At 31.0% G+C, this 22,091-nt stretch overlaps 1 protein-coding gene across 1 annotated transcript; it reads left to right on the forward strand.

Moving 5' to 3' along the window:
• The first annotated feature begins 45 nt into the window (after positions 1-45).
• LOC127702570 (nucleolar protein 9-like) lies at positions 46-21,123 on the forward strand. The gene is made up of 11 exons (XM_052206823.1): positions 46-241; positions 7,734-8,165; positions 8,467-8,571; positions 10,368-10,506; positions 11,171-11,360; positions 11,867-11,995; positions 13,077-13,214; positions 16,291-16,530; positions 18,301-18,559; positions 20,327-20,394; positions 20,930-21,123. Exons 1-11 carry the CDS (start codon positions 100-102, stop codon positions 21,101-21,103), a joined length of 2,016 nt encoding a protein of 671 aa, XP_052062783.1. The 5' UTR covers positions 46-99; the 3' UTR covers positions 21,104-21,123.
• The last annotated feature ends 968 nt before the right edge of the window (positions 21,124-22,091 follow it).

The following is a 22,091-nucleotide window of genomic DNA, read 5'->3' on the forward strand; positions in this document are numbered from 1 at the left end:
TCAGTTCATACCGTTATCGGTGCAGTATTTAAAATATCAATACTTCCGGTAAAAATTCATGCCATGTGAAAATCAAAAACATATTCAAAACAAGCGAAAATGGGCAAAAGCAGAAGAAACAAGGATGAAAATGACTCAAACTTTTCTCAAAAGAAAGAAAGGGTTGATGAAAATACAATTAATTATTATAGACGAGTCACAGAGACATTGAATGAGGGGTTTTCTACAGATGAAGATAGAGGTAAAAACAATCTGTGTTGTTTCTTCTACTTCTACTTTCTACTTTGTCATGTTTGTAGTGACATTTTTACAAAGTACACATTTTTATTTTGTTTTGTTAATATTAAGATAAAAATATTTACACATGATAAATTTACTGACTCATGACTAGGTGTAAGTTGAGACAGCTGCTTTGAACGACTCCACAGAGTCAATCACAAGGTTCAGAGGAAGGCTGTTCCAGGTTTCAGGGTTGTGCTTAAATGAGAAACGAAATCGAAAAGCAATGTATGATACAAAACAAAACGAAATATAGGAATTTTGATAGACTTTCTACAAAAAGGTCTCAAACCTATATATGCAACATGATTGACATTCTCAATGAACAGTGTTCTCCCCAGGCCGATATGACGCTGCGGTGCCGCAGCGCCTTCATAATATTTTTGTAGATCCCGCAGCGTCTTAATTGGCCGCTGTCCCTTAATACTTGATCCCGCAGCGTGTTAATTTTCACATTGTCATTATAAATGTTGGTTAAAATTGTCAAGTTACTGATCACCGCTGATGGGTCGGTCAGTGTTACGCAATAACTGATAATTAGTTTTACCTGAGCCACGCTTATCTCAGCCTTATCGGACTATGTTATCAGGTAATAGCGTAAATGATCATCAAGAAGATAGATATTTTTTGAAGAAAATTAAAAATTTTAAAAACTTCAGTGCAGAAATTGAAGAAATAGATCGCAAATACTTTGTATTTATGCATCGTGTGTGTGATCACTTGACCATTTATATAACGAATTTTTTCATTGGTCGAGAAAAAGAATCTATTTAAACACGACCAATGAACGTGTTGAATACACATGATAAATTTGAATACACATTGCTAAAGATATTTACGATGAAAGTATTAATTAGTAGTTGAAAAAAATAAAATAAAGTTTGATTAAAGATAACGAGGAGTGATTTACTTTAATAGAAAGTGAAAAAATGTTGCTTGCAAGGTAAATTCGTCTGAAACTCATATTTTTTTAAATAAAATGATCATTGAACATCGATCGTGAATCCGTGCGTCGGGAAATATGTGACAATCAACACGGGTACAGAATCGCCGCAGCTTCTGTATAATGTCACTGGTAAATAATTTCAATGGTTAACTATATTTTGACTTCTTTAATTGACTGAATATAAATAACTTTTGTGTTTAAAATCAATTTATTTCATATATATATTCTTTTAATTCATTAATACTCTGCATTATTAAACACATAACACAAAGCATTATAATTCATATTGCATGTCATGATTTATGACTTATTGCTTCAGATCACAAACGTTCACTCTAAAAAAAGAGTTACGCGCCCTTGAATTTTGCGCCTTAAAAAAATCCTGGGGAGAACACTGATGAAGATATAAATGGCTTGCAAATAATCTGTATATTAGGTCACACATATCTAATTAGTCTGAACCTTAAAAAAACTGACATATATATAAATATTTCCGGAGCAGACAAACTATTAAGACAACAAACATGACAAAACTATTTATCTAACAGTGCTCCAGCTAGGGTGCCAGTGGAGGTCAGGGCACTTTTTTATGAAAGGAAAAGGCACTGTTCATTTCTTTTGTCTATGTTTCTGTGTGTATCACGAGTTCACATTTTTTTTTTACTGTATTTGTTGTTTATAAAGATGCATAAGTTGTTGTTTTGATTATTTATTCTATAGAATTTGCATTAGAAAATGTAATTCATACGACATGTTCATAAAACATGTCAATACACATTCATACATCACATCACTATAAACCAATAGAGGCAAATTAACTAACTATTCTCCCCCCCCCTTTTCCAAAAAAAACAACATAAACTAAACATCTCATAGTTTAGCATACATGTGACAGAGTTGTCTTATTTCAAAATTTTCAGCTAGATTTTGGCCCTCTAAACTTTTTTTCAATGTTTGTGTTAAGGAATGATTTAGTAAAGCTTCATCAAGTTGATGTCATGATAGTTTGACTTCAAACTACCCGTTTGTGTAAGATTGCAGCTTAACATCATTATAACAATTGAAATTTCAAATTTCTTAATTGACAATGTATAGAACATGGATTGCTAAAAGTATGATTATCAAAAATAAATTGCAATATATTTTTTTTGTTATGTTCAAAGACAGTTAATATCCTTAACGTAACATTCTTGTATAATTTTGTATTCAATTGGTTATTTATTCCTATTTTTAGTACTAGATAATATTTAAGGAGCACAAATTTGTAATAAGCTAAAACAGGGGAAGTAACTCCAAAATTAATTTTCAACACGTTTATTTCGCTCACAAGTTGAGATGGACGGCTTTTCTGTGAAGGCATAGTTGTATTTTGATGACTTAAATTCTATTCTAAAGTCACGAAAGTCTTCATTTATACACTCTTCTTGGAGATCGAAAATGCCGACCCAAGCTAAAAACACTCGCTGACACATTCATCAAATTTATGACAAAAAGGTACATTGTCTTAATTAAATTACCTAGTTATTAACACCTTTGAAGTCTTATCCACTGTAATTGATTGTAATGACATGATTAACCTGGGGGCAATCACCTGGTGTCATATATGTAATTTAACTTTGTGAAAAGAAATCGATGAAACAAAAGGCAAATTTACCAAAACGGCACAAGGGTTTTTGGGGAAAAGGCGTCAGGGCAGAAGGGCGCAGATTGAGGCACCCAGGGCGCGGCGCCCTTCTATTTTGGGCTAACGAGACCACTGTCTAAATATCCTTAAATATACAATTGTAACTACACCTTTTCTTTCTCTTACCTCCTCCCCTAATGGTTAATGGGGAAAAGAAATATGGTCACTTTGGTCTTCATCTGACCGACAGATAAACCCTTGCAAAAGTGGTGCATCCGTTTGGCTGTTTGGGATATACAAGTACACAGCCACATCCCATCACAATAAAGACATTAAATTCAATGCCTTGTGTAAAGAGAGTGCCACATTCTCTGCACATTAAGAACCCTTGCAACAACTCTCAGAGGGGTCAGTAGGTTGCCTGTTGCAAGACAAAATTTATATCCCTATCCAATATACCCTCATTTCTAGTGGCAGTAAAAATGTTCCCAACCTTCATCATATTCATGCTATTACAGGACCTACCATTTGTATTTATTGTCAATCGGTTTTGGCCATCATATATTTGTACAAACAATATCAATATTTTGCACTTGGTCAAGTTTCAGGGATATGTAAGAGTTTACTTGTACCAACCATTAATGCAGTTGGTTGGGCTAGACAAGAAGCAAAAAAAATTTTATCGTCTAGTTTATGACGCCTTATTATACAGGATTTTGACTCATCACAGGTTAGTTTACGGTAAGATTTACACAATTGGTGTCACTAGTGGATGAAGAACTGCTGATCCTTCAGTGAAGAACATATGATTCAACCTCGTGTTGCTCAATCATAATTTTTTTATTGTCAAATAATTAATCATTGTGATCATTGTTGACACCTCTTTTATCAGTTCCAATTAAATGTTAATTATATCATTTCACACTAAAAATATAGTGTTACATAATAGATGATCATATAGTCTTAATATGATTAAGAAATTTTAATTGTAATTCTTAAATCTTGTCAACAGATGTGAAAAAAAAAACCTAAATAAGTGTAAAAAAGACGGAACTTCTACAATTTTGTTAATTTTAAAATTAGAATTCACCATGAAACCAGAAAGAGATATTTAATATGTTCTATTAAAAAAAAAATTATATTTGGGTAATAAGTCATCTTATATTACAAAAAGAATTAATTGGATTAAGAATTTTAAAAATCAGGTGTTATATGACTCACTTTTTGGGACAAATTGACTGCATGCAGTGCAAACAATGAATCATGGGCAAAATGACCCATTACTGAGGTAAAACTGGTGGGTTACACTAATGTTCTAACCACAGTTCATCCAGTTAGGGACCAACTAGAACATACCGATCTCGTCTATTTGTCGAGCCTGCGACTTTTGTCGCAAAAGCGAGACATAGCGATCCTACATTCCGTCGGCGTGTGAGGTGGCGGCGTCCACACATATTCACTCTGTGGTTAAAGTTTTTCAAATTTTAATAACTTTCTTAAACTATCCTGGATTTCTACCAAACTTGGACAGAAGCTTGTTTATGATCAAAAGCTAGTATCTAGAAGGAAATTTTGTAAAAGAAAATTCCTGTTTTTCCATATATTACTTATAAATGGACTTAGTTTTTCTTCCAGTTAACATTATATACAGTCTGCAGTTAAAGTTTTTAAAACATTTATTAGGTTCATAAACCATCCTGGATTCTTACCAAACTTGAACAGAAGCTTTTTACATTCAAAAGATAGTATCTAGAGGAAAATTTTTAATAATTATTTCCCATTTTTGTTGAGCCTGCGACTAACAGCAAAAGTAGGCGAGACACTGGGTTCCGTGGAACCCTTACAAATTTTTCTATCACTAAGTCTTGTTGTTGAATAAAAGTACAGAACATGTTCAAAGTAAAATAAACAAAATATAATTTGATTATGTATGAATATACAAACTAGCAGCTTGTTTTTTCTATGAAGTTGTTTCATTTTTTGGTGAGACATAGTGATCTTTCATTCAGTCAATGTAGATGTCAACATTTTGGTTTTTAGTCTGTGGTTAAAGTTTTTTTTAAACAAAACACCTGTAAAAAGGTTTTAAGATTCCTTATAGTGTGTGCATGCTATATTGAGTACAAGTATATATCAAAAACTTTTCAAAAAACCATCTCAAGACCGAATATAGCTTCACAAAATTTTTATTTTGTTTAAGAAAGTTCTTTTTATTTATTTTATAGTAAAAAAAAAATAATGAATTAAATCTTCTTCTTAGAATTTTGCAGTTCCTCCTAGGCATTTTCCAAGTTGCTTTTTGATGGTACTGGTCATTTCTGCTAAGGCTCTTAAATTATGTAAATGGTTCTGGTTTAAAAGTGTGGAGTAGTTTATAAAATTTTATTTTATAAACAATAATAAATTACAAATTTTGATAATGATAAAAAACATTTGTTTATATATAAAGCATATACTGTAAATTCAGAAATTATTGAGATGTTTTTATTATTGCGAAAAATGGGACAGGGTTGTAATCGCCATAGTTTAAACTTGCATTTTGAATTTTTTTATAAGAATTATACAGATTTTTTTTTCACTATCGCAAAAATAAAAATCACATGTTAATCTAAAATGACAAAATCGCAATAATAAATGCACACAATAATTTCTGAATTTACAGTATATACATATATTGAAGCTTGTAGCTGCAAAACACGTCTAAGGTTTTCACAAAAATTGATTTACCAGTGTTCACTATAAACAAATGTGGTCAGCCGAGAGGCTCAACAAAGGTAACACAACAGAATAAAATGTAGAAATGTCAAAGAGGTTCACAAAATACTGATAAATTGTACAAAAATTCTGATCATTACCATTTCCACACACAATAAATACAATTATCACAGTTACTGCTTTGTAAGAAAGGGGAATAACTCAATTTTTATGCCCCTGTCGTAAGTAACAGGGGCATTAAGTGTTACCCTTGCAGTCTGCACCAAAATCTTTTCCAACTACTAGTCCGAAGACCAATATTCCAAAATTTTCTTATGTGTCTAAACATATATTTGCAAATAGTTACTAGTCCTAATAAAATTTTACTAGTCTGGGGAATTCAACTAGTGGCTAATGCAGGGCTAATGGTGCAGACTGCCCTTGACCATCTTTCTATCCTTCTGTCTGTCTCTCCGGCTTTCAGTCTGTCTGTCTCATTTTCGTTTCCGCACTCCAACTTAAGTTTGCCTAATCCAAATTTTATGAAACTCATACACAATGCTAAGAACCAAAACTCCCAGACAGAGTTCCAATTTGGGCAATGAGTCACTTATAAATTACCATTCTAGAGTAATGCCCCTTTATAACTTGGAAAATTGCAATTGATTTCTTTCTTTTCATGGAGGCATATTTATTGTACAAATGTATCTCTCATACTGTATGTCTGACAGCCATCCTTTTAAATATTTTTAGTAATAGATAAACTAACAGCAGTGATCTTTGTGTATAAGCCATCTCAGTTTATAATTAGCTTAAGAAAATTTGAACACATTTGAATAATTTCTTGAAATAGGAAGGTGATTGGGGTAATCATTAAATTTAATACATTGAAATAGAAAATGATATTTATCCTTCACATCTCCAGAGTTAACAAGTCGGATTAATTTATAATCTTTCAAATTATACTGATTACCGGTAAGAATTATTTTCCAAGTTTATCTCATTTTATCTCTAAATTTAAGGTAAATTATGTTGAAAAAATTAAAGAGTGGTGCTGGAAATTAAACAGTGGTGCTAAAAATTCAAAGATGGAGGAGCACTACCCATAAATAGGCTGTGGTTATCCCTGCTGTTACCTTCCTGTCTTAATTCTTAAGTGATGTGATGGAATTCTAAGGTGTGCTAAGCTACTTTTCTGTTCAAAACTGTCTGAACGGAAAACATATTATTATTTACCAAAATGTGTTTTTAATATAACATTAGTTTTAAGTTTACTATCTAAATGTTTTAGCTGTTAAGTGTGCCATAAATCTATAAAATTTGATTTTTAAAACAGTATTCATACATACCCAGATGTTAATTTGGAAAAGAAAAGATTTTTTTTCATATTTCATATAAAGCACAGTTACCAAAGATAATATTTGGAATCAAGACTTCTAACATGTCTAAGCAATACCAGTGCTTCAATATAGATTTAATCATTTGTTAATTAACTTAATTATATCATACTATTATGTGAATCTCCTTTACTCTGACAAAATTCCAAAGTTAGTGGATTTTATATAAACACCTAAAATAAATATACTAAATTTATTGTATATAGTCTCTTGCATTTTAAACTCAGATCTTATCAAATAACAAAGTTCCATTTCTAAATTTGGTTGTAAACATGGTATATGGGTTAAACATTATGTAATACGTATCTCTGGTGGATAGTTGTCTCATTGGCAATCATACCACATCTCCTTATTTTCATATTATGTTTGGATTAAATGATAACAAATTATTATATAATTTAACCTTTCAAATACTTTTGATCAATTCAGTCTGAGCAAATGAGAACGACCCTGATGCACTTAAGTACAAACCAAGATATACATTATAAATGGTGTCTGTATGTCTTGTTGAATATCAGAAGCTTTGTTTTGTTTGTTCTCTCTTTTCAATTGTTTCACATGTTGTCATCCCTTGACCTTTTATATAGTATGTGATATGCTCATTTTGAATGCCGTACAGTTTCTCAAGTTGTTCACACCCTTGTCATTTGGTCTTTGGTGGATAGTTATCTCACAGGCAATAATCCAAGATCTCCTAGTTTCTGTCGACTACTTTTTGTGGTACATGTATATCAGAGTCCTCAATGACATCACTAAAGTGTCATTTTAATATACATTTTCGTTTCTCTTTCAGAATTGTTTTTGGATAATGTTTTTAATCAGCTTGAAGAGGATGGACCAAAAGTGTGCAGACTAGCAAGTACTAGTCGTGTATTAGAAAAACTTATACAAGATGCACAAAACAAAAATATTTTACAATTATTAAAAGCCTTTAGCCAAGACTGGATTGTATTATTGTCAGACAGATTTGGAAGCCATGTTTTACAGAAATTAATTTGTCAAATTCCACGATGTTTGTCTAAGATTTCAAATGAAGAGGATACAGAGGATGAAACTATTTACACTTACTTCTTAAATCTTTGTAACTTTCTGAAGGACAACATTTCTGATGCAAGGACAGATATGTATGCCTCACATATATTGAGGGTGGTTTTACAAGTTTTAGGTGGTGTAAATGTTGGAGAGCAAGTTGTTAGAAGCCGTCTTTCAAGGAATCAGGATAAAGGTAAATTGTTTTAATTCAGGAAATGATTAAAAGAAATGTATTTTCACTTAAATATTTATCACGTTATTTACTATAATGATGCCGTTTCTAAAAACATTGAGTATTTGATTTGCTGATTAGTTTTATAAAGAGGAGATTTTGTTTCATTTTCATAATTCTGTTACTGTTAAAATAATAGCCTTTAGTTAAAGTTTTAACAATTTCTGAGTGTAAATAAATTTTGCTGCTACACATTCCAAGTAAAATGTACATGGTGTATTGCTTGTATGTATTTTACTTAAATTGGAGCAATTTTTTGCAGATGGACAAGATGAAATTAATGTGGATGATTTCAGCCCATCTGACAAATTCAAGAAAGTATTACTGAAATTTACCAAACTGATACTAAGTTCTGATACTCTAAATAGTAAGTAAACACATCAATTAAAATGATTTTTCCTGTAGTTTTTGCACATCTGCCAAAGTATGACAGTCACAGTTCAGACTTCTGTTTTTGAAAGGTATGTAAATACTGGCTTTGTTAGTGGCGAAAAATATATTGATTTGGCAAAAATGAAAATTGACCCAGGGGAATCCCTGATTTAAACCATAACAAACTTAATTATAAAAACATTTTTGATATACAAGTTTTAATTGTATATGCTTAAACATTCACAAAAGTTATCACCACAAATTATCCTTTTATAATTCAAATCATTGAAGGCACATGACAACTGAACCATGTACATTCTACATAAAAGGTGTTTATTAGATAACCCAAGTGTTAACCATGAGTTCTGTATTGGTTACCATGGTTACTGTACATAAACATTGTACATGTACCATCAAACCGGTCAAACAGGATTTTCAGTCATTTTATTTTACCCATACCATGATTTATAGAATGTTTAGTAATAACAGTTGTTCTTTCAATATGTATTTAGCAATGTTTTATTGATTTTTCGGCACACCTACAATTCACCATTTCAAAATCTAAAGGACTGGATAATTTCATTGTTTGTTACTAAAAATGAAAATATCGTCACACCATTGATAGCATTTCCTTTGTGTGAGACGTTGTTATCCAATCACAACATTTTAGTGCATGCTTTTGAAAATATTACCCAGAATGCTTTAAAAGAATCTAGAACGGCAAATTAAGGAAACAACTTAATTGATCTTTGTACACACATAAGTCAGTCAGGGGTACTACTTGTACAAGTAATTTTTATTTACTTGAAGAAGTAATATTAATATACTTATATAAGTAAATTTGTAGGATACTTATACAAGTGTATTTTATTTACTTGTATAGGTAAAAAAAAAATTGGCTTAGTTATGTCCCTTAGACATTCAGATTTTTTTACTTATATAAGTGAAAAAGTCATCCTATCTTCTTTTCTTGAATTCTTAGGACTTCTTTGCTCTAATAGAATTTTAAATTGTCTGTCCTTTGCAGATGTCTTAACTAATCATTTAAGTGTAATTTCATGGACAATGAAAATCTCATTTGTCTGTTATCTTCAGAACACTGCTCATTTACAAGCCCCCAAGGAGCAATTTTTGAAGGCCTTGTGCAAAGATTTAAGATTAAGATCTTTGCGCAATCAGTTTCTTTGTTGAATTAATGAGATGAAATATTGAACTCTAATAAAAAATTATGAGCTAACCTGGGAAAAATCATTAAAGGCATGTTTTTACATCTCAAAACTTGAGAATTTTTGTGGGATTGTAAAAATAATTTACTTATACACTGATACAAGTGAATTTTTGGAGAAAATTAAGGGGAGATTATTCAAACGTTATAATTAACTTATATAAGTAATTATTTTTTTTTTTACTTCTTCAAGTAAATAAAGATTACTTGTACAAGTAGTACCCCTGACTGTAAGTATATATGTTGTAATGTTTACAATTTTGATAGTTATGTATGGTAACAAACATGACAAACAAGTTGTAGTGCAAGTGACTGCTTGATGATTTATATCCCTGCTCTTACTTTTGAGTGAAAGGAAATACATATATCAAAGCAGACAACAGTAGATAATCACAGGGGTTAGCTCACAAATTAAACAATTAAGATAAATAAGGTTATGATTTTTATTTGCTAGGAAAAATGAAAACAACATTTTTTTATACATGCATCATTACTACACATGTATTTGTGTAGCATCTTATATTTTGTATACAAAATTTAATTCATAAATTTGTGTTTATTTTCAGTGGAGATTTGTAATCCTACAAATAACCCTCTGATACAGACAGTACTACTGGTATTACACAGAGTTAATGACCACAAGTGTCAAAAATACTTAAAGAAACTTATCTGTATTCCTGGACTGTTTGATTCTAACACTGAGAGGTATGGTCAAGCAAAAGTACATGAGTAACTTCTATCTGTTTTTTGTAGTACTTCATGTATTTGGACATAAACAGTGATAAATATAATACATTTATCTTAGAAGCTGATGATGTTCAACTTTTTTCTTACTCCTGCATGTGTTGAATGAATTACTGTAATAAACAAAAAAATAATTTTCAGACATATTGCTTTGTTTTATGACCCCATGTATATTTCAATTAAAGAAATATAGGTTTTTCCCTTTAGCAATGTTTAGTATCAGAAAGGGACAGTTAAATTTTCTTATGTTTTCCTCATTAGAAGTAGTGCCTGCAATATATATTTCATGAGTTAATGTGTTTTTCTCTATTAAGAAAATTTTGAACAGTTCAAATGTTCTGTCAGTGGCTTATTAAAATATAGAAATTATTTACATTTTAGGCTAATAGAAAAGGGGTATTCATATGAAAATGATGTAGATAGCATGTGCAAGTTTTTAAAGCTGAAGTCTCAAATATGTTAGTTGATTTTCTTGCAAGACATACAAATGGTTACTTCCATGTTAGTCGATTTCAACAGCTGTTAGCAATTTTCTGAACAACTGACCACTAACTTGATATTTGAATTATGTTTTGCTACCATTTTACCTGAGAATGATTTGATGATATCATGTTTTGTTTTGTAGCCTTCCTGTCATTACTAAGGATGAAATTGGATCTTTTATGGTGGAGCAAATTTTAAATCTGGGTTCTGAAGAATTTTACACTGAACTCTACAAAAAGTTATTTAAAGGGAAGCTACTCTTGTATGCAGTACATCCTGTTTCAAATTTCATTCTTCAGAGACTTATCACAAATGTAAAAGAAAAAGAGCATGTAAGACTATTATTTACTGTAAATATTTTTATGACAAAGACTTTATATTTGTCTAACTATGTCAAAGTATATATTCTGTCTAGATTTATATTTAATTTTATCTCCTTGTTTTATGTCGCTGTATATACAGTTTTGAATATTTTCAAATTTCAGGAATTAAAATTTTTTCTATCATTTGTTTCAGAAAGTTAATCATAAAATATTTTGTCCAAGAAGAAATAATATTTTTAATTTGTTATTGGTCAATAACACACAATGTTAATAATTTTTTGGGAAAATTTACTTCTGCTGAATATGCATTAAAAAAAAAACCTGTAGATGTTTAGCAAAAAAACAATAAATCATGAGATGATCTTAATATTTAATATGCATTTTTCATCATTTTCTTCTTAAGTATTCATATCGAAGAAATAAATGACTGTGTATATATTTGGTAATTAATGGTGGTTTATGGCAACAAATTGAATAATTGATAATATTATCATTTAAAATAAATTTCATTTTAGTTTGAAGAAATATTTGGAGAATTATGTGGATATTTAGAAGACATGTTAGCTGTAAATCATTTAGGAGTCGTCACTAGGCTAGCGGAGGCTTGTCACAGGCTGGGATGTAATCAAGAAAAACTTTTAAGAGTAAGTGTTATATATATACTATTAGATTGGTTTGTAAGAAACCTTGTAAACAACCAGAATATTATCAGGGAAATGTTCAGTGTTAATGCAGTTTAGATATATAGAAACAGGTGTTGTAAAATTAGAAAACAGTTTCTTCATTTTTTCACCATATAAATTTATCACTATAAATTTTAAATTAACAACCATAATAGGATATATATATAATAAAATATAAAAAAATATTAAATAATAAAATTTGAGAAAAATTATAGCAATTCCACTTTTCTTCACTGCTAAGTTTCTCTGTGTGAATTTTGTAGTTCTTGAGTAGATATTTATTCCTTTGTTCCAATCACTATATAGTATAATATATTACTATTTGATGTTAACAATTAACAGTACTGAAGAAGTGACCATAAGTATATTTTTGGTTGAAATAAAAACGGTTTTACTTTTCTTCATAACTTTATTATGAGGTTCTGGCCAAAGAAAATAAATTCATGGTATCCTGGTATTATGGGTTTTCGTGCTATTAAGAATGCATTGTGATGTCACAATTTCCATTGAAAAAGCACCCATAGTACAAATTCATATGACGTATGAAAACATATGATCTGACCATGTAAGGCTTCTTGCTTGTCTGTTTTTAAAGAGGCAGGTAGAGTCTATACAAGTTGTGAATACTTAAACAGGAAACAAAAATCTGCCATCAGCAACAAATTCTTCAAATGACAAAAAACATTAAGACATGGCATTTATATATAAGACATGACATTTATATATAAGACAACCACTTTTGAGATTTCTGACTCTGGACAGACAAATGAATATGTAGCCGGATAAAAAGAGTTTTTTTTTTAGATCTCAAGCTTGAGACTTTTAATCACTTCAGTAAACTAACAAAATGGACATAAAAGAATAAACAATAAAAACACTTAGATAAAAGATACCTCATCAGTTCTTGATGAAAAGGTTACAATATCATAACTTAGGGGAGAAACTTTTTACTGTATTTGAAGAAGTACATCAATATTTATTGGGTTCCTAATATAATCATTCTAGTATGGTATCCAATATGAAAATTATGTTACCATTGTAGTCTCTAAAAGCAGCATTTCATTGTTTGGAACCAGTAGAAAGAGAAACCAAGGTGGCACCACTGTTGCTTTCACTAACCACCTATGAAATACATTATGATATGGCAGACAGTGAAGAAAAAAAAGAAAATAAAACAGATGTAAGTTATTTTAATGTCTTTTTGAGAAGATATGACTGATACTATTTTGACCCTAAAATTTGGAATTATAAAGTCATACCCTAATACATTTTTATACGACCGCAAAAATTTTGCGGTCGTATATTGGTATGACGTTGGCGTCATCGTCGTCGTCGTCCGAAGACACATTAGTTTTCGCACTATAACTTTAGTTTAAGTGAATGGATCTCTATGAAATTTTACCATAAGGTTCAATACCACAAAAGGAAGGTTGAGATTGATTTTGGGGGTTATGGTACCAACAGTTAAGGAATGAGGGGCCAAAAATAAGCATTTTTGTAACTTCCAGACAATAACTTGTGTGTAAGTGTATGGATCTCTCTGACATTGTACCACAAGGTTCCATATCTCAAAGGGAAGGCTGGAATTGATTTTGGGGGTAATTGCCTCAATATTTTAGGAATTAGGGGCAAAAAAAGGGGCAAAAAACAAGCATTTTTCTAGTTTCATGACAATAACTTGTGTGTAAGTGTTTGGATATTTCTGAAATTGTACTACAAATGTACAAGGTTCCATATCACAAAGGGAAAGCTGGAATTGAGTTTGGGGGTAATTGCCCGAAACATTTAGGAATTGGGGGCCAAAAAGGGGCCAAAAATAAGCATTTTTCTAGTTTCCAGACAATAACTTGTGTTCAAGTGTATGGATCTCTCTAATATTGTACTGCAAGGTACCATATCACAACGGGAAGGCTGGGCTTGATGATGGGGGTAATTGCCTCAATATTTTAGGAATTAGGGGCCAAAAAGGGGCAAAAAACAAGCATTTTTCTAGTTTCAGGACAATAACTTGTGTGTAAGTGTATGGATCTTTCTGAAATTGTACTACAAGGTTCCATATCACAAAGGGAAAGCTGGGTTTGAGTTTGGGGGTAAATGCCCTAAACGTTTAGGAATTTGGGGCCAAAAAGGGGCCAAAAAACACATTTTTCTAGTTTTCAGACAATAACTTGTGTTTAAGTGTATGGATCTCTCTGAAATTGTACTGCAAGGTATCATACCACAAAGGGAAGGCTGGGATTGAGTTTGGGGGTGATGAATCATAAGGGGGGGGGAGGATTTTTTTTTTTCCTTTTTTTTTTCTTTTAAAATTTTCCATTTTATGTTGGTTATATCTGATTTATATTTAAAAGCAAATAATAATGATATGGTAGGAGATACACACCAAACAGGATGTGTAAATTATTATATAATAAGTATTGTGCAATAGCAAGAAATTTTCAATTGCACAGTATTGCACAATAGCAAGAAATCTTCAATTGCACAGTATTGCGCAATAGCAAGAAATCTTCAATTGAACAGTATTGCGCAATAGCAAGAAATATCCAATAGCACAATATTACGCAATAGCAAGAAATTGTCAATTGTACAGTATTGCGCAATAGCAAGAAATATTCAATTGCACCGTATTGTGCAAAAGAAGATACTTCGTATAAATTGCTTATTTCTTGACCAATTTCAATGGGGTTTTATTCTTGAATTCTTGGGGTTCTTTAATATGCTGAATCTAACCGTGTATTAAGTTTTTGGATTTTTGGCCCTGTTTTTAAATTGGTCCACATTGAGGTCCAAAGGGTCCAAAATTAAACTTTGTTTGATTTCATCAAAAATTGAATTATTGGGGTTCTTTGATATGCCGAATCTAACCATGTATTTAGATTCTTAATTTTTGGTTCCGTTTTCAAATTGGTCTACATTAAGGTCCAAAGGGTCCAAAATTAAACTTAGTTTGATTTTAACAAAAATTGAATTCTTAGGGTTCTTTGATAAGCTGAATCTAAACATGTATTTAGATTTTTGATTATGGGCCCAGTTTTCAAGTTGGTCCAAATCGGGGTCCAAAATTAAACTTAGTTTGATTTTAACAAAAATTGAATTCTTAGGGTTCTTTGATATGCTGAATCTAAACATGTATTTAGATTTTTGATTATGGGCCCAGTTTTCAAGTTGGTCCAAATCAGGGTCCCAAATTAAACTTTGTTTGATTTCAACAAAAATTGAATATATGGGGTTCTTTGATATGCTGAATCTAACCATGTATTTAGATTTTTGATTTTGGGCCCCGTTATCAACTTTGTCCACATTTAAGTCAAAACGGTCCAAAATTAAACTTTGTTTGATTTCATCAAAAATTGAATTCTTGGGGTTCTTTGATATGCTGAATCTAACCATGTATTTAGATTTTGGATATTGGACCATAATAGGTGAATGTCCAATTTAAAATTTTTAAGTTCTTAGACCACATTCATTCTGTGTCAGAAACCTATGCTGTGTCAAATATTTAATCACAATCCAAATTCAGAGCTGAATCAAGCTTGAATGTTGTGTCCATACTTGCCCCAACTGTTCAGGGTTCGACCTCTGCGGTCGTATCAAGCTGCGCCCTGCGGAGCATTTTATTAATTCATATAATCTGCAAGATATTAAAGGACATATTTATTTCGTCTCCCATTGGTGCAAAGTGACACTGATATGCACACACTCATTATATTAACATGCCCAATTTTTATTTCAAGAGTTAATTTTAGTGTATGGGAGGAACTACTCTTCTCATCCGATAATGTTGGGGAACAAACAAAATTATGAAAATGCACATAGTGTATGGACTAAATTTTTCTAGTCATTGATGTCTGAAGGGAAATAACAATCTATTTAATTAAGACAATTTTTAAAAATATCAGTGTCCACATATTCTGGTTACTTCTTAAAACACTGGTAATCTCTTCAAACAATCCTCACGAGAATAATTTACTTACAGCTGTCATGGTCCTGACTTGGTACAGACAGCTTCCAATGGACCAGGGTTTATAGTATGCAAAACCTCCCACTTATATGAATGTTTTTTTTCCGTTTTCAATGAACTATGAACCATTGAAACTTTAATTTTAACATTCACAGCCTGGAATACTTAAAACTACATATGCAAAAGATAAGACATGATTACTGTATTCATTTGAATCCTAAAATATCATAGACTGCAAATAAATTGTAAAAAAAATACTAAAATAAATTGTAATATAATGAGGAATATATTTCAGAAAGAACCAGCAAAAAAAAATCCAGTTTTAACAGATATTAATTACCATGGATCCATGTTAGTGCAACATTTGTTGAAGTTTGGTAATCCTAAACAGATGGTTACCAGTTTACTGGAACTTAAACCAGTTGAGCTGAAGAATTTGTCATGTAACCCATGTGGCAGTCATGTGGTAGATGCATTTTTCCAGAGCAAAACAATTGGAGAAAAAAGTAGAGAGGCATTTGTATTTAGAATCAAGGTAATTTTTGTTCACAGCAGACACTTGTTCAAGAAAATTTATGTCCTTTTTTATATGATAATGTTAATATAGGAAAGTAATGTCTCCCATATGAATGTTAGGAATGTGATGGAAAAGTTTGTTTAAAATAAAAGTGTAGAGTCATTTACACCCCTTTTTGTTAAAAAATTCTTTTGAAAATTGAAAACATAATTTTGAATGTTTATTTATATATATAAACAATGATAAAGTTGTATTCTCATAAATTGTTCTAACTTATTTATTTGATATTGCTTGTTAAAGAAAGTAAAATGTCTTTCAACATATACAAGTCACTAAAATTTTGCTTAAACAATATTTTTTTGGTAAAAATTGGTTAAGTGATAACATTTAAAACTGAAATAATTTTGGAATTTGAGTTTATTTCTAATAACATTTTTATTAGGGATGCAGGGATATTTGAAAATTAGAAATGGGATGAGTTTATAGAATAAAACTGGTGATGTTTGTCCGTTTTAAATGGCAATTACATCCATCTTATACCTTATATACACTGACATGATGCTATTTATAGTAACAAAAGAAACATTCAACATACCCCTTACCTTAACCAACAAAGGTAATTTTGATTAAGAAGGCTTCCCAAAAGGTACATGTATCTTTTCAAAACAAATAATATCACTTTGACAATTTTATATGAACATAATTATTGCAGAGTTTTATGAACTATGTTTCCCCCCCAAAAAAGGCCAGATAAGTGCAGTGTTTGTTTAATATTATCTTTTATGGAGCAATGAATGTGACATAAAATGAGCAATCAAAGAGTATTGTCAAATTCATTCACAGTTTAAAAAATGAATGTCATAGTAAAGATATGGTTATACCTGGAGTTATCTGGTACAATCAAGGAAAAGGAGTGTATCTTATGAGATAAAGGACCAGTGATATTGTTTGCCTCAAATTTCCTCCGAAATTTCGGCTTTTTCCCCTAGAGAAAATTCCCAATTACTAAAAAAAAATGGCATGAAATTCCTCCCAATAAGTTATACATTTTTCCCAAATGGTGATGGCAATCGGTAGTAATGTACGTAAATTTCGTATTCATGTTATTATTTTGATATTATGAAAGCGCTTTTGAGATCCAGGTTTCTGATTAGAATCGTTGAGGTGTTTGTAACACACGTGGTTTTCAATGTATTAAGTACCGTAATTTTTTCTGTTTCTTTCCCCTCTCCAGAAAGTTCCTTTCTGGTTGAAAATGTCACAAAATTCAAGTTTTAGTACAATTACAGCCGATTGCACTGAGTGTGTAGGTAAAGATAATATCTTTGGTTAGCTTGCTTGCTAGCTGAGCCGTGAAGTCTTTATTAGGTTAGGTAAACTACCCTCCTTTAAGAGTAGACTAGTCCGATAGATAACCAATCTATCTGTCTGTAGGACTAGGCTACTTCGAAAGGAGGGTAGTATACCTTACCTAATAATGACTTCACGGTTCAGCTAGCAAGCAAGCTAACCAAAGATATTATCTTTACCTACACACTCAATGCAATTGGCTGTAATTCTTATTCAAAACTTCCCAATTTCCAAAAAAAATTATGCATTTCGCCCCCCCCCCCCCCCCCCCCCCCCCCCAAAAAAAAAGAAGAGGTAGTTTTGAAAAAAGACAACAATATCACTGAGGACACAAGATGTTTATGTCAATTAAACAGCAACCCAACAACGCTATAAAATAAAACTTAATGTTTTTCGATCATGTATTTGTCATGATCACTGTTTATTTTTTTCTTGCAGGGTCAGTATATTGACATTGCTTGTAATAAAAATGGCAGCAGAACTTTGGAAATGATTTGGAAACATATAAATACAAGCCAGAAAATTGCTATAGCTACTGAACTTGGAAAACAGGAACACAAACTAAGGGGAGACAGATTTGGACTTTTTGTGCATAAAAACTTTGGAATTTTCCAATTTGTTCATCGAAAGAAAGATTGGGAGGAAAGTCAGAGTGCCAGTTTGAAGAAAAGAAAATTATTCGAAGAGATTTTAGGAGGTTTGTATGCCCTTGTACTTTCATGAAATTTATAGTTTGTGTTTTTTTTAGAAATGTTTTTAGCTCACTAGGCCTTATTCTCTTCACAAGGCAGCTATCATCAATAGAACACAAGAATAAAATAGTTTTGTCTATTTCTTGAAAACCGCTATAGATAAGAGAAAATATGATGGGGTAGTTATGTTAAAAAAATTCGTAAGGGTTCCGCGGAACCCAGTGTCTCGCCTACTTTTACTGTTAATCGCAGGCTCAACAAAAATGTGGAAAAAAATAAATAAGAATATTCCTCTCTATACTATCTTTTGATTGTAAGTAGCTTCTGTCCAAGTTTGGTAAAAATCCAGGATAATTTATGAATCTAATAAACAGTCAGGGGTGCTACTTAAACAAGTGATTTCATCATCACTTATTTCAGTGATTTGATAAATTCAGTTATCACCTATTTAAGTGATTTTAGTGTTTTCTTTGATCTTCAAATGCTAATTTCATTGATTTTCCATATTTTCACAATCTTTTCTATAATTTTCCTACATAAATCAATTATCCCTTTTTCTTTGTATATTAATTTCACCAGTGCGCTTGGGCAGTAAGTTAGTGCGCTAAAGCTTTTAAAAGTACCCTTGGGAATTTTTCTGTAATCAAAAATTCATTAACTACTCTTACTATCAGACAAAGATCAACAATATTAGGTAACCTGATTGGTTTTCTTTAGAGTTAGAATGATCTACAAACTATTCCAGTTTTTGCATATTTTAAAAAAACTGTAAAAGTGTCAGGCTTATCAAGCAAAAGACAATTTCTGCATTTACACAGTTGTTTTTTCAATGGAATTGTTGTCTTTTTACCAATAAAAAAATCAAGCTTGTGGGAAAAATATCAAGAAAATGTTATAAACACTTATTAAAGTGATTACATTTCAACTTCTAAAATTACTTGTTTCAGTGATTTTAAAAAGTCTGTGTGAAAATTTTTAATATTTCACAGCCAAAATCACTTGAGGAAGTGATTCTAAAATCAGTTGCTTAAGTAGTACCCTTGACTGATAAATGTTTTAAATACTTAAACTGCAGACTGTATGTAATGTTGACTGGAAGAAAAACTAAGTCCATTTATAAGTAAAATACGGAAAAAATGGATCAAAATTTCCTTCTAGATACTAGCTTTTGATCATAAACAAGCTTCTGTCCAAGTGTGGTACAAATCCAGGATAGTTTAAGAAAGTTGTTAAAATTTTAAAAACTTTAACCACAGAGTGAATGTAATGTTAACTGGCAGAAAAACTAAGTCCATTTATAAGTAAAATACGGAAAAAAAATTATTTTTTTTTTTACAAAATTTACTTCTGGATACTATCTTATGATCATAAACAAGCTTCTTTCCAAGTTTGGTAAAAATCCAGGATAGTTTAAGAAAGTTATTAAAATTTCAAAAACTTTAACCACAGAGTGAATGTAATGTTTCCTGGCAGAAAAACTAAGTCCATTTATAAGTAAAATACGGAAAAAATGGAATTTTTTTTTTACAAAATTTACTTTTGAATATAATCTTATGATCCTAAACAAGCTTCTGTCCAAGTTTGGTAGAAATCCAGGATAGTTTAAGAAAGTTATTAAAATTTCAAAAACTTTAACCACAGAGTGAATATTTGTGGACGCCGCCAACGACGCCGCCGGCGGAATGTAGTATCGCTATGTCTCGCTATTTCGACAAAAGTCATTGTATAGAGACAAAATAATTGTGATGATCATTTTTCTTCATATTTTACAGTTGATTCCTCAGGAAATAAAAAGAAGAAAAGTAGTAGTAAAGCTGTGGATAATCCACTTAAGTTAGAGGTAAAGTTGTGGTTTATTCTTGTTAAATCTTATAATTACAAAATAGTCACAAGGCTTACATGTGTGTTCACATCATTTCTGTTATATGTGTCTTTGAGTCGCATAGATATATACCCCAAATTTACTTTTTTCATATAATAGTTACATCATTCACATAAGACTTATTTGATTACTTCTACTGTACTCTATAATCAACACACCTGGATTCCAAAACTTGAAGTTATAAATTTGACGAATGGATGGATTGGTGTTTAATGACCAGTGGCAAATATTACATGCATATCAATGATGTCAGAATGAAAACATATTGATGTGATATGATAATGACCCCTGCATTATACTAACTTTTGTTGGAACCCATGACCTCCTGCACTTGAGACAAACACCCTACCACTAGACCAATGAGGCAGTACATAATAAATTATATATTTGTGACAGTATCTGTATTATCAGTATATTTCAGCAGCCTATATAACATATTGTAATATATCTATAACTGTTAGGAGAAATAATTTAAGTATTTTTTATTTAACAGGACAGTGATGATGAAGAGGAACCTAAAACAAAGAAACCTGTATTGTATAAAAGGAAACTAGGATACGAACAGGCAATTCCAGGAAGTAAAAAACAATCAAAAGAATATCAATTAAAAGACAAGAAGATGAAACATTTGTTAGATGAAGTGACTGGGAAGAAAAAAAAGAAATAAAATTTGTATCAAATATTTTAGTTTTAATTTATGACACATTTTAATTTAGTATATGTCCATTGTATCAATCGACAAGTCAAAAGGTTAATAAGGTTGCCAATTTTGTTTTCTTCAAAAGCATAGAATTAAGTAGTTTTGAATCTATTTTTATGATAAACATGAGCTATTACTGTAAATTCAGAAATTATTGCGTGCATTTATTATTGCGATTTTGTCATTTTAGACTTAAATGCGATTTTAATTTTTACGATTTTGAGAAAAATCCTGTTTAGTTCATATAAAATATTTCAAAATGCGAGTTTAAATTATTGCGTTTACAACTCTGTCGCATTTGTCGCAATAATAAAACCTCGCAATAATTTCTGAATTTACAGTAATATCATGTTTTGCAATTATAAAAAATCCCCTACTTTATTTTGGTAAATTTGTTTCATTTACCGGTAGTCTAGTTTCTTCATCTTACCAGGCATCAATCTGATATTTTGGGTTATATCAACAACAAAAAAATGGTCTAATGCAAACAGGAAAGTTAGCATTTGAATATGATGTTATCTTCTGATCAGATGGAATTTTGGGTGTTTCCATTACCTTAACATGGACTCATTTATTTCTTCATATTGTCAACCAAAATATCATGCAGATTACACTGAAATATAGTATTTCAAACTCTTATATCATATTTGTCTTGACTGTAACATAAGGCTCAGAAAGAGAGACATAGGGATTACAATCTGGTGAAGGCATAAACTATTTGTATAAAGCTTTTTATTTCAAAAGATAAAAGCCCTAGATGCTTCATACCTTGTATGCAGATGACTAGCAGGTTTCATCTGACCTTGACTTACTTTCCTAGTTTATTGGTCCATGTTGAGTGTTTGTGGTTTGGTTTGTTTCTCAGATACTATAAGCGATATCTGTATGGCAGGCTTCATCTGACCTTGACCTCATTTTCATGATTAGTAGGTCCATGTTAAGTTTTTGTGGATAA

This window comes from Mytilus californianus, unplaced genomic scaffold (genome assembly GCF_021869535.1).
Source record: "Mytilus californianus isolate M0D057914Y unplaced genomic scaffold, xbMytCali1.0.p SCAF_5, whole genome shotgun sequence".
Classification (NCBI taxonomy): Eukaryota; Metazoa; Mollusca; class Bivalvia; order Mytilida; family Mytilidae; genus Mytilus; species Mytilus californianus.